This window comes from Brachyhypopomus gauderio, chromosome 2 (genome assembly GCF_052324685.1).
Source record: "Brachyhypopomus gauderio isolate BG-103 chromosome 2, BGAUD_0.2, whole genome shotgun sequence".
In the NCBI taxonomy this organism is placed as follows: Eukaryota; Metazoa; Chordata; class Actinopteri; order Gymnotiformes; family Hypopomidae; genus Brachyhypopomus; species Brachyhypopomus gauderio.
In genome coordinates this window covers 34,273,971-34,288,523 of record NC_135212.1, presented here as the reverse complement: position 1 = coordinate 34,288,523, position 14,553 = coordinate 34,273,971, and the positions used below count along the sequence as shown (strand labels likewise).

Below are 14,553 nucleotides of genomic sequence, written 5' to 3'. Positions count from 1 at the left end.
AAATGTGTGCACCATAGAACTCATGGTAACAGACTAAAACATTTTCCCTAAAATACTATACAGGACTGTCTCAGAAAATTAGAATATTGTGATAAAGTGCTTTATTTTCCGTAATGCAATAAAAAAAAATGAAATGTCATACATTGTGGATACATTACAAATCAACTGAAATATTGCAAGCCTTTAATTGTTTTAATATAGCTGATTATGGCGTACAGCTTAAGAAAACTCAAAAATCCTATCTCAAAATATTAGAATATTTCCTCAGACCAAGTAAAAAAATAAAAAATATAACAGCAAAACAAAATCAAACATTTGAAAATGTCCATTAATGCACTCAGTACTTAGTTGGGAATCCTTTTGCACAGATTACTGCATCAATGCGGCGTGGCATGGAGGCAATCATCCTGTGGCATTGCTGAGGTGTTATGGATGACCAGGATGCTTCAATAGCGGCCTTTAGCTCATTTGCATTATTGGGTCTGGTGTCTTTCATCTTCTTCTTCACAATACCCCACAAATTCTCTATGGGGTTCAGGTCAGGGGAATTGGCAGGCCAATCAAGAACAGCAATGCCATGGTCAGTACACCAGTTACTGGTGGTTTTGGCACTGTGGGCAGGTGCCAGATCATGCTGGAAAATGAAAGCATCATCTCCATAGAGCTTTTCAGCAGATAGAAGCATGTAGTGCTCTAAAATCTCTTGGTACACAACTGCATTTACTCTGGACTTGATAAAACACAGTGGACCAACACCAGCAGCTGACATGGCTCCCCAAACCATCGCTGACTGTGGGAACTTCACACTGGATTTCAAGCAACTTGGATTTTGCTCCTCTCCAGCCTTTCTCCAGACTCTGGCGCCTTGACTACCAAATGACATACAAAACTTGCTTTCGTCTGAAAAGAGGACTTTGGACCACTCTGCAACTGTCCAGTGCTTCTTTTCCATAGCCCAAGTCAGACGCTTCTTCCGTTGTCTTGAGTTCAGAAGTGGCTTGACCATGGGAATACGGCTATTGTAGCCCATTTCCCGGACACGTCTGTGAACAGTGGCTTTTGATACCTGGACTCCAGCTTCAGTCCACTGTCTTTGAAGCTCCCCCAAATTCTGGAAGCGGCTCTTCTTCACAATGTTGTTAAGGCTGCGGTCATCCCTCTTGGTTGTGCAGCGTTTCCTGCCACATTTCCCCCTTCCAACAGACTTTTTGTGAATGTGCTTTGAAACTGCACTCTGTGAACAGCCTGCTCTTTGAGAAATTTCTTTTTGTTTCTTACCCTCCTGATGGAGGGTGTCAATGATGGTCCTCTGGACAGCAGTCAGATCAGCAGTCTTCCCCATACTTGAGATTTAGTTTACTGAACCAAGCTGAGTGTTTTTCAAGGCTCAGGAAACACTTGCAGGTGTTTCGAGTTAATTAGACGATTCAAGTGATTAGTTGAATAGCCTACTAGGATACTTTTTCAAGATATTCTAATATTTTGAGATAGGATTTTTGAGTTTTCTTAAGCTGTACGCCATAATCAGCTATATTAAAACAATTAAAGGCTTGCAATATTTCAGTTGATTTGTAATGTATCCACAATGTATGACATTTCATTTTTTTTAATTGCATTACGGAAAATAAAGCACTTTATCACAATATTCTAATTTTCTGAGACAGTCCTGTATAAGAGAACATGCAAGCAGATTTAATGTTAACAGGTAACAAGTAAGGGGTAGGACGCGATTAAAAAAATTAATTGAATTAATTAGAAGCTTTGTAATTAATTAATCGAAATTAATCGCATTTTAATCGCATTAAATCGCAGAATTTATCATGAGAAATATTAAGTTTGAATGATGAATGAATCAATGAACATAATCATAAATTTCAACATCTTGTTTATTTTTCCACCAGTCTACTACACAGACCAATAGATGAGTGCAGAAAACAGAGCAGTTTTCAGAACACTGGAAATTCTGACCAAAAATGTTTTTTAATTTTGGAAGTTTTGCTCAGGATATTGAAAGAATAAGAAGAATTGAAGTAAATCAGATGTTTTTTAATACCATTTTAGATGGTATACTTTTTCTTTAACACTAGGACTACCAGCATTTTCATATTCCCCTACTAGCTCCCAAGCCTCATCAAAAAACGAGGTGCTGTGCACCAGACTATCCAGGCCTGTCCTTTGTTATGTATATGCAGCCATCTCCAGGTAGATAGGGGGGGGGGGGATGATAGTGGGAACTGTGTAGATCCATTGACTCAGATGGAAAAGAAAAAACCCTGGCCTCCCCTTGGGGTAGGAGTGCCTCGGTGGTGGATGGGTGTGTATGTGTGGGTACATATATGAGTGTGTTGCACATATGGGATATAGTGGCACTGTCAGGGCTGGCTCGGATGCCACACCTTCTACCTCCACAAGAGGCACCCGAGTCAGTCCTAGACTTGCGGGACGTAATCAGCAATGATCCGTTTTAGCTGTCTGAAGGCTTCTTAAGGAAGCTTTGGGAAACGGATCATTGCTGATTCGTTTTGGTCTCGTCCCGTTGCGTTCTCAGCCTTTTCTCTGGTCTCTCGTTCTCTCACTCTCTCTTCTCTGCCTTTTTTACTATTACTTATTTGAGTGTTATTTCCTGCGCCGCTTTCTGGCCTCCCTCAAGTTTTCCTCCAGCTTTTTACTTCCTATCAGTTTATCTTTTATTTTGGGAAGTGTTTTGTTACGGCGTTTTTGCCTGCTGTTAGTCTTTCCCTGATGTCCTTAGTTTCGTTTTTCACGCATTGTATTTTTTCCGCGTTCTTTCTGTTGCTATTTTCCTCCCGTGCCTAGGCGGTTGAGTTTCGTTTTTCACGTGTTGAGTATTCCACGTTGTTTTCTGTTGGATTTTGTCCCCGAGCGCTACGGTCGTGTTTTCTTTTTCACGCGTTGAGTTTTTCCACGCCCCTTTAAGTTTCGTTTTGCTTCTGCGTGTGTGTGTGTGTATAATATACACACACACATACATATACATACATATATTGAAATATATACATATATATACACACACACACACACACTGTATATATATATTATATATATATTTTTTTCTCCCCGCCCTTCTGTCTTTTCTGTCTTAACCCTAGACAAGCTAGGTGGTCACTTTTCTTTAGCCGGTTCGACTTTACTCTCTCCTATCGGCCTGGCATCAAAAACACAAAACCTGATGCTCTGTCTCGCCAGTGGGAGGTGCCAGCCTAATCGGTCGAGCCAAGCACAGTAATTCCCTCATCCAAGCTAGTAGCACCCATTCAGTGGGACGTCGAGGCTGCTGTCAAACGGTCGCTTACTCGTAGGCCTGGTCCTAGTGGGGTTCCCCCTGGCCGTCTGTATGTACACCCTTCTATGAGGAAGAAGGTGATGGAGTGGGGCCATGACTCCCCTTTCACTGCTCACCCGAGGGCATGCCGCATACTTGAACTACGGCGACGGCGGTTCTGGTGGTCCAGGATGGACCAAGAGGTGAGGAACTACGTTTTGGCCTGTGGGACATGTGCCCGCAATAAGGCCTCTCATGCCAAACCCTCCGGTCTGCTGCATCCCCTCCCCATCCCATCCAGGCCTTGGACCCATGTGGCTTTTGACTTTGTTACTGGGTTGCCCCCCTCTTAGGGCAACACTACTATCCTGGTTATCATTTCAGTCTCATGAGGCAGCCAAAGGTATGTATTGAAAGGTGTGTCAACAGCAACCACCCACAGCTGACGCATGCCTCATTTACATAACACTGGAGGTAAGAAGAGCTTTTCACACCTGCCAAGAGAGCAAGAGATCCTGTAATTTGACATAAGTTGGGAGTCTAGTTGGGAGTCTTTCTAAAGCAGGGGGTTTGGTAGTTCTTGGGTGGAAGGGTGGAAGTGCTCCTGATAAGCAAACTCCTTCCTGCATAAAGTGCAAATAACACTATTTTTGTTTGTACTTTCATCTAGAAGTTTCTTATATTTAAATTTCCCATCCACCAGTGTAGCCTCTTCAGTCATCTCCATCATGCTCATCTTATTGTACGTCCATATAATCTGTATGTCTGGAACTCATGCACTGAGAAACATTCCACGGTGCAAAAGTGTCTCATGCGTTAAATGCGTTAATTTTTTTAGTTCGTTAATTTTCCTGTAATTAATTAATCGAAATTAATGCATTAAAGTCCCACCACTAGTAACAAGTAAACATTAAGTAAACAGGTATGACAAATAACATGTAAACCGTGCCAAACAGTCAGCACTTGGCAAATTTCTCAACACTGAGTGTAAAAAAACCAATATTGATATTGGATAAACCAATAATGAGTACAAAGAATATCCACAATATCTCAATCACACACATTTCTAATTTCTAAAAGATTATTTTAGATGAGATTTATACAAAAAATAATGAGATTTATAGAAAATGACTGCATAGTAACAAATTGCTCTTCCCATTAACACAGTAATCTACTGAACACTGCAATTTCATGGACTAGATTATACAATGTCCATCACCCATACATTAGATTCCAAGACTTTATTAATCTCCAAGCTGAAATCCGGGTAGCTGTCAATGTATTGACAATTCCAGTACACACCCACATGTATGTGCCACAGGTCTCCTCAGGAATCCATAGTGAAATCAATAGTGATCTTCTTCCCCAGAAACAGATCAGAACCTGTGCAGAATTATAGGTACAAGCACAGACACTGCAAATCAGCATACCTCAAGTAGGTGGTAAGGTGCCATATACTGTGGTGAGCTCCTGAAAGTTATGCAAATCTGGACTGAGAATTTTTGCCCATTGTTCTATTACATAGGCAAGCTCTTGGTTACATTGGTTGCTGTTGGTGCTCTTCTGCAGCTGTGTTTGTCCAAGATCTCAATCAACTCTTCTTGGTCAATGCTATTAAAATCTGATCTACATGTTTCCAATACACGCTCTAATTCAGAAATGTATTTGAAGAAATTATCAACTACATCGCTCTTTGCACATCCAAAGGCTGTGATGCGGGGACACGTGAACGCGCATAAACCACGTTGTTTTATGCAGCGGTACGCGAACGCGCATACACCGCGTAGGGTTGTAATAAACCCAAATGCCAAAACCACAAAAACAAAATGAAAAAACAAGACCACCGCCAAAACGCTCGCGGGAAAAGATACAAAGAAAATGTCTTTGTGAAGGAAGCACGAAGGAAAACTACCAACAGAAGAAAACAAAATATACACGCGGAATAAACTCAACGCGAGGTAAGTAGCCTATGAAAACGCAGCACGCAAAACTAAAGAAACGCAGAAGAGCTCAACGCGATGTACGTAATAAACAAAAGAAATGCAAAACCATGAAACAAAAGAAACGCAGAATAAATCAACGTGAGTTAGGTTTACAAAAGGAAAACAAAAACCGCCGGGGAAGAACCGGCTCACTAATCAGGATGGCGAAAAAATAATAACTTCCCTAAACGATAAGAAAGATTAACAAGAGAAGAATACAGCAGGGGGGGGGGGGGGGGGGGCTTGAGAAGGACCCAAAAGGGCGCAGAAGTGAACACACTTGAAAAAACAGCTACAGAGAAGAGAGAAGGCAACGAGGAGTACCAAACCGATTCAGATGTGAGTCGTTGGTATCTTGAAATAATGACTTAGCATCTAAAAATAATGACTTAGTATCTCGAAATAATGACTTAGTATCTCGAAATAACGACTTAGTATCTCGAAATGACTTGGTTTCTCAAAATAATGAGATAGTGATTTACTTAATGATAAGGGAAAAAAATATAGGCTCATTTTTTTTTAAGTGGCAGGAATGGGCTTCCATAGATCTTAACTGAGTGGAACAGTAGCAAGCAAAGTACTCACAAAGGACCCACGCACCTTTATGCAAATCTTATTAAGTTAAATAAATACTTGATAAATGACTTGTAAATAATTTGTGTTTAGCCCAGTTGTGTTTTTTCTTGTTTTTCTTTTCATATTTGAATAATGTGCTCACATGCTTAATTTCATGATGCTGACTTCTGAGCATAAACTTGAACTCTCAGTTGCAGCTTTTCAAATAATCAGATTTCTACACACATGGTTTTCAGTTCTGCTGTAATTACAGAACACCGATTACCTGTCCAAAACAGTCCAAAATTAAATTTTTTCAGGAAGTTACAGACATGTGCACCACAGTGGACTACATGCGCTTAAGCACTCAACATAAAACTATAAACCTAATGAAAGAATGATCCTCATCTCCTATGTGTCTGTTGTTCTCTGGCAGCCACTTATCATCGGTGTCGTCACTATGCTCAGCGTCACTGGAGTCGGAGGGAATTGCTTGCACTATAGTTTTCCCTATTCTTTGCTGCACTTGTGGTCTAAAACAAAATTATAATTTCACTAACACAAACAACTAATCTTCACAAAATGTATATTTAAAAAAACTAGGTAGGTATACCCAAGATGAACTGAATTGCAACCAAAATAGTCACAGTGAAAAGATTACATGACTATATGACGTATGTTGGAAATATAATGCATGATGTCCACTTCGTTGGACACATGGTTAATCGCAGTTTCCTACTTATTTGAATTTTTTTTTTTCAAAACTAAAATAATTATATTGTTACTTAGATACTCCTGCATGGCATCATATACATTTTTAACTCTGTGCTTCTCCTAGAATAGAAGGGCTGACAGGATATTCTAGCAGTGTTCAACAAGTGTGGCTTTCTGTCGGTCATCTTGGATTCAGAGGAGGTTCACTTGTAGTTACAACAACTAACCACTGAATTGACCTCGATGGAGGGTGGCAGCAGAGAGCATTGTAAATGCTGATACGCAATTCGACCATAGAAACCATTGTATTTAGGAGAAAATGACATCTAAACAGCTGTCCACTGTAGTGACCGCTATGCGTCATATTAAAATTCTATTTACATAATTAAAGGCCTCTAATGTCACAGTAGCAATGTCTTTAATCAAATAAATTGCAACATGATCAGGATCAACATAATCAGGAAAAACCTAAAATGTAATAATGATTATTAATCACATTCATTTGAACCTAATTATTCATCAGCATAATTTGAATGAATCAGGTTAATTATAAATTAGGATAGTTTTCCACCTGGAAAGTGCCTTTAAATTGGTATTTAAATGTGCATAATTAGTGATGATTTAATAAACAACAAGAAGTGCCAAGGGATGCGAGACTTTTGAAGAATATTGTAATTGATTGTAATGGGCCTTGTAGACCCCAGCATCCTTTATTGTGTTTTCCCCATGAGAAACTTCTTGGTATTGTTTTCTGGTCTGAGCAAAATTATGTAACATTTGGGGGCAAAAATGCAAATTAAGAGTCCAAAACTGGAGGCCAGGATGGCGAAGATCTCAACAGTGACGCTATACTTCCCTGGAGAGCTGACATACGCTGGAACAAAGGCGATCCACACAGCACAAAAGATCAGCATACTGAAGGTGATGAATTTTGCCTCGTTGAAATTGTCCGGAAGCTTCCGGGCAAAGAACGCCAGCAGGAAGCAGACAGCAGCTAGCAAGCCGATGTAGCCCAGCACCAGGGAGAAGCCCACTACCGACCCCACCATGCACTCAAAGATGACCTTTGACCCTTGAATTCCTAAATTGTGGTAAGGTAAGGGTGGGCTGAAAGACAGCCACACAGTGCATATAATCACCTGGATGCAGGTAAACAAAAGAACACTCCCACGTTGCAGGCCTGGTCCAAACCACTTCATAAGGGATGCAGATCCAGGTCTGGCTGAATGGAACGCGACCAGAACCACAATGGTCTTGACCAGGATGCAGGAAATGCAGAGGACAAAGCTGATCCCAAACGCCACCTGCTGCATCCTGCATGACCATGGCGACGGCTGACCAATAAACACAAGTGCGCACAGGAAACAAAGTTTGAGTGACAGCAAGAGCAGGAAGCTCAGCTCTGAGTTGTTTGCCTTGACAATAGGGGTCTGCCTGTGGTAGACAAAAACAACAGCAACAGCTGCTGTTGTCATAGCACCGCACACAGCTACTGTCGTCAGGGTGATGCCCATATTTTCACCGAAGGACAGGTACTCAACCTCACGTGGGACGCATGTAGTCCTGAGGTTGTTGGACCAAAATTCTGGAGGGCAGTGGTGACATTCTGATGAGCCTATAACAAAAATGGAGTCCAAGGCAAATATTTACAATAAAAAATCATGTAGACTCTTCATACCAATAATATCCATTCCTAGTTCTAGAGATCTGGTTGTGGTTGGAACTAAACTAAACTCAGTATTGTAGTAAACCTCAGGAATCAGCAGCCTCACAAACACACTAACCACAGTAGTCACCAGCATTCACTTTACAGCTCATCATGTCTTTTACATGGTTAATTACATTTTAATGTCAGAGAGGATTTCAACACAAATGGTGTAAAATGTTTTGCTAAGCTTTTTTTGGGTTAAAGTATAAACTGTCATTATCATCTATATTATGATGAAGAAAGTGGAATTTCAGGGGGCTTTGAAAGTGTATACGTGAGGTGGACCTTGATCACCTGTGACATTGCTGAATTCTCCTTCGGCACATGGCACGCAGTCAAAGCAGCAGACTGGCAGGCCTTTCTTTATGGCTTTACGTGTTCCGGGTGGACACTGAGCAGTGCACACAGACACAGGCACCTGAAATCACCAGAGAGAGAGAGAGAGAGATAGAGAGAGGGAAAGAGAGGGGGAAAAAGAGACAGAGAGAGTCAGAAAGATTCTTGGTACAAATTTGTACTTTGGGGGCTTCATAATTATGACATCTTCAATCAAGTTTAATATTTTTTAATTTAAAAATATAGTTTTACATAATGTACATGACATGTAAATTAGGGCTGCCATGATTAGTCGACTAGTCACGATTATGTCGACGACTAATTTAATAGTCGATGCATCGTTTTTTTTTTCTCTCCAAACTGCTGCGGCAGTTTCCACTGCTGCGTCTGCCTTTCTGTCCTTGTACATGTGCAGTAGTGGAAACCGGGGTAGGAAACAGTGGATGACATCCCAGGACGTTATACAGACTGGTATCATGGCTACCCGGCTATGGAACTAAAAAGTGTGGGATCATTTTCCGTAGCCAGGTTCCAAAACGCGTGCAATATCTGCAAGGCAGAATTTGCCTTCCACGGCAGCACAACCGCAATGTACGAGCACCTGAAGCATGTTGTGGCTGATTGTGACAATGATGAAGAGGGACCGTCTTCTCTGTAATCTAAATTGCTAGTTAGCTGCTACAGTTAGCGTAAACAGAGCGTTAACTTAGTACCTACTTATCATGGTAGCTGTAAAAGTTAACATTTTATGATTTGTTTCATTAGCCTCAGCACGCAATCGTGTGTTTTCTGTAACGTCAGTGAGACCAAAACTTTATTTTTGTGAATAATTCCCTAGTTTCAGGTATCTACCTAATTTGATTTAAAATGTAGCTAAGTTTAATATTAAGCCAGAGACATATGAAAGAAAGAAAAACCTCTAAAAAAATGAACTATTTAATGAACTATTTAATGAACTATGATCTTAATTTTTTTTATTTTTAGTTAGCATATAGCTGAAATCTAATGATGGTTATATAATAGCAGTTGCATTCTAGTGCAATAAGCTATATTTTTTATATTAAATCAACGTATGATCCGATTAGTTGACTAATCATAAAAATGTATAGGCGATTAGTCGACTATAAAAAATAATCGTTTGTGGCAGCCCTAATGTAAATCTACATATTTTCTTTAAAATATTAAGATAACAGGTGGAAAATGTGTTACATTAATACATAGACTACTAAAATGATTTGCATGTTTTAATTGTATTGCATTGAAGCTATTTTTACACTATGATGCTCCTTTTTACCTTGTTTGAGTTGCCTGGCCAACTGATTGTGGAGTCATTAATGATGAGCTGGGATCCCTCCAATCTGCCAATGGGAACACACTGCAGGGTTCCCCCAGGGCCCCTCTGCCAGTTCACCAGGTCATAGACAGCTGGAATTTCCCCATCTTGAAAATAAAACTTCTCCCCAAGCTGAGTTGTGAAGTTCACCAGCTTAAGATGTTCCAAAATCTAAAAGAACAAAGAGGAGAGAAGAGGTTAAATAAATAAATATAGTATAATTAACTAATTAATTAACTAATTAACAATTATTTCATCATAATAAAAAAAAGTTCATAAAATATTTCAAAAAATATTTTCATCATAATAAAAAAAATTATCATTTTTATTATTGTTGTTGTTGTTGTTGTTGTTGTTGTTAATAATAGTTATAATTATTAAAAAATTAAACATCCTCTGCATCTCCTGCATCCTGGTCATATAATATAATATATATAATAATATATAATATAATATGATACAATGACTCATATTTATTATATTATTATTCTTGTTGTGGTTTTAAAAACATATTACGCAGCTTCTGCAGATGAACTGTTTCTACATACATTTTTTTCTACATTTGAATTTTTAAAGAATAATTTATAAACAATAAAGAAAACAATCACTGCTGTTATAAATTTAATATGAAACATATACTGACATTTAGAAAATGTTATTTATAAATGTGTATTTGTCATAAATGATACTGCACTTGTTCTGGGGTGATCTGGTCTGGGGAAGAGCAGCCCGAGGTCATGTTGGGGTCAGAGGCCGTAGGCGCCGTGCAGGACAGTAGAGAGTGAATCGCATGGGCGGCGGCATAGACAGCTAGGTAGACATTGTAGGTGACTCTTAAGTTGGAGACGTCCGTGACGCCATTATGGATCCCCTTCAGGCTCTCTGTCCCATTGCAAGGGGGTAGGTTGCTCTGCAAGGTGTTCTGAATTGGACTGCATCCAAATGTCTTCTCCCATAACACCCTCAGGAGCATGTCTCTAGGGTAACGAGAGGGGTGGAGCTGATGCAGGTGTTCCTCGAATCCCGGGATGGGCGCGCTCCTAATTGCCACGCCCAGCGTGCCTTGCGCTATGGCGTAGAGCTGGGGGTTGCTCAGGAGACGGCTGCTGGTGCTCCAGATCTCGCTGGCCAGAAACTGCCGGCCTGTCACATTCCGCCGAACAAGCTCAGTAAGGAACACCTCCACATCCACATACCAGGCAAACACTAGGATCACGCGGGCAGAGGAGGCTTGCACAGCCGAGGCGGCGCGATCCACGTCCATTGCCAGTCTTTCCCTGAAGAGCGTTCTGACGAAGGCCAGGCAGATCCCGGCACCTTTGGTCTCTTCCAGAAATACCTGCACCGCCAGGAGCCCATAGTCATTGTCAGCCACCACTGCGCCCACCCAGGTCCAGCCGAAGCGTTTAGCCAGCTGCGCCATGGCGCGTGCCTGGTACACGTCGCTGGGGATGGTGCGGAAAAAGTTAGGGTACTCGCGCCTATTGCTGAGACAGGCACACGTAGCCAAGTAGCTGATCTGGGGGTTAAAAAAACATTTCAAACAAAACAACAAATAGGGCTATATTTAACATACCTTACACATTACAGTACTGAGCGAATATGTGTTTAAGGTCCCTGTATGTTCCGAGACTAATATATCATGTACATATTCCACATAGATCAAGGTTACTTAATTGCAGGAAATCCCAACCCTGTTTAAAAAAAAATTCCTTGTTTTGGATGTGCTTGTGTATATATTTCTGTATTTTCTATGAGCGTAGTGAGTCTAGTATGCGAGTACAGTATGAACGGAGTATAGTGCCTAATGTTGTCAAGTCCACTTATACAGCATCTAAAACTAAGTTCTCGTTAGACGACAGAATGGTCGTGTAGTCTGGTCTTTAAAGATTGGAGTCTCCACCTGCCCTTTTTATTTAGCATCAGTTTCACGGGGTTTCAGCTTACTTGCATTCCTGTTTTTCTCGGGCACAACTCACCATTGGTACATTGAACGGGCTGAGCGTTTTGGATAGGATCATGCATTGAGTGGAGGACGGGTCTCCGATGATAAGCTTAACAGGTTGGTTGGTCTCGCACGTGCCGTTTCCGCCGCTGACCATTGACAACGCCGCTCTCAGGCTGAATGGAAGGCGCGTGCAGCTGTCCATGACGCGGTAGCCTGGCGGACTCCCGGTAGCAAAAACGGGTTTTGGTTAATCTCCTCCACGGCGAAGACAACAGCTTGTGTCCACTGCACAGGACTCTCCTGAAAACTGACACGGCAAGCAACAGTACTTAGATCAACAACAGCAGAAGCAGTTGTAAATAATCAGAAAGGTCACTGTACTGTACATACATTCATACAATGGTTCCAGAATAACAAGACGTTTCGGATAGAGGTCCTTCGTCAGCTGTGCAAAATGCTTTAATATTGCCTATGCGTATGTATATATATGTGTTTAACGTTAGCCAAAATGTAATTTTAAGAAACCAGACAAAATTCATGATCACAAAATAGTAGATGTGTTTTTGAGCTATAGAAGGCTAGTGTCGCATGCTTCAGTGATCGTTACGGATGCACAGAACATCGAGAGAGACTTTACCTAGAAAAGAGCCAATACAATTACACATCATGCAAAAACAGAAATTGATGAGTAAAGCAAGAAAATGTGCAATCTCTTACTTCATGTTTAGATCTGAAGTCTTAGGATGCAGAATTTACGTATTGACCAATTTAAGTAGGCATATTACTAAAATAGCTTAGATTAGTTAATACATTATTGATTACGCTCACGAGATAAGAGGAACAGTCCACGTTTGTTTTTCTCTCGCGAAATGTTGGCCTGCTTTAGGCCAACCAATAAAATAATTAATTCATTACAACATGCTAGTGTTTAGCGCAAGTACCGTTTAGCGTTGTAATACAGAATGTTTCATATGGTATTACGTTACATTGTGACAGTGAGGATACTAAGTTAAGGAAGTGTGATTAATTTGATTTAACAAAGGAAAGATAAAGGAAGCGATGCCTTGCTAATGAGCATTTTGGAGTATTTTGGAGCTTGAAAAAGTGTTGCGATCACTACTATTATTTGTTCCCATTGAAAATAAACATAGTTTTAAAAGTACATAAAACATATTTAAATACCCTTAAATGAACTGTTGAATTCTGAATGAATTCTATTGTGTTATAACGCACTAACAGATGCAGATCCATTTCACAGTTCACCAAGTGAAACACAGAATTGTGTAACATTAATACCAGTATTAAAATCAGTAGACAGCCCAGTTCTTAGCAGCACCACAAGTTCACTGATGTTTACCAACCATCTGATCATTGAAAGCAGTTCCTCCACAGACATGTTTAAAAGATAGATGCCTCACAGATCTTCTAAGAAAATTCTGAAACAAACAAATGAAAAATGCACGGCAGTGCATGCAATCTAGGAGTGTTCCAGCGAAAAGGATTTTAACAATAGTTGAGCTGTCATAACTTTGGAGACAAACAGAGGTGTACAGATAATGCACGTGATATAATTTAGTTCTTTGATCTTGCCCTGGCATGAGATCAGTGTTCCAGGTTTGCATGTGGAGATAGTCTGACAGATGGTCAGGAATTGTGATGCACAATTATTCCCTTTCACCATTATAATTCTGGTAAAGCAGTCGAGGGCCTGAAGGGAGACAGAGCAGCGACTCACTCTGAGCATGCTTGCAGGTCCGGCTCTTGTCTGAAGCTCAAGTCAAGGGTCGGCGGCAGGATGTAGATGCTGAAGAGAGCTCCAATGACCACATCGCCATCCTGCGAGAGGCCCACAGCATCCAGCCGCGTGGCACCGTCTAGGTACACACACTTCCCCTCTGCATACAGCTCTATCACTAACACACACACCACCCATGTCAGCAGTGTCAGTGGAAGCAAGCAAGCAGGGGAGAGTTCAGAAGACATCGGTTCGGGTGCAGCCCACTGCTTTACCCTCCACTACTTGCAGAACCTTGGTGCGGCTATTTCTAACAGCTAAACAGCCCTCAGGTCCCAACGGAAAGGGGAAAAAACAAGAATCAAAATGTGCTTTGAATCCCATTTCGAACTCTCCAGGCAGAGAATTAGAGATAATTGCTTAGTACTTAACAATTATCACATGGCTGAGTGAAGGTGCCATGGGGTATGGAGGATGACTTGTGCATCTAGTTTGTGTAACAAGCTTTGTTGTAAATTACACAAGCTAATTAGATCTCACCTATGTTCACTAGTAATAAATCTTATCAGAATAAATGTAGGCAGCCCTGAAGCTTCCGTAGGTAACTCTCATCTGTAAGATAATGTAGGATGGAGGCTTCCAGAATGAAAGAACCAATGAGGAAGAACAATTAGCATTTAAAAGAAGCTCCAAAGCCCACTGGTCTAGCATGGTTTCAACGCAATAATCACTCATCAAACCCTACAGTCTTTTACGTTCTTTTAGAATAGAAAAACATCCAACTGACAGAGCAAAGAGCTCTTATACACTGTAGTGTACACTGATCACTGACCACCAAAACAATACATTTGAATGAATACTTTAGAATTAATCCCAAAAAAGCACAATGACATTATTTCCACATTCAGACTAGTTTAAATTGATTTTAGGTTTTGGATTTACAGATGTGGCCAAAAATG

General features: G+C 40.7%; 1 protein-coding gene across 1 annotated transcript; it reads right to left on the bottom strand.

Annotated features, from left to right (window-relative positions):
• Positions 1 to 7,244: 7,244 nt before the first annotated feature.
• olfcr1 (olfactory receptor C family, r1) lies at positions 7,245 to 13,978 on the bottom strand. Its single transcript, XM_076997336.1, is given in 8 exon segments — positions 7,245 to 8,149; positions 8,537 to 8,660; positions 9,873 to 10,082; positions 10,606 to 11,430; positions 11,891 to 12,075; positions 12,078 to 12,166; positions 13,595 to 13,842; positions 13,844 to 13,978. Coding segments are annotated over 8 exon segments (2,721 nt in total).
• Positions 13,979 to 14,553: the final 575 nt, after the last annotated feature.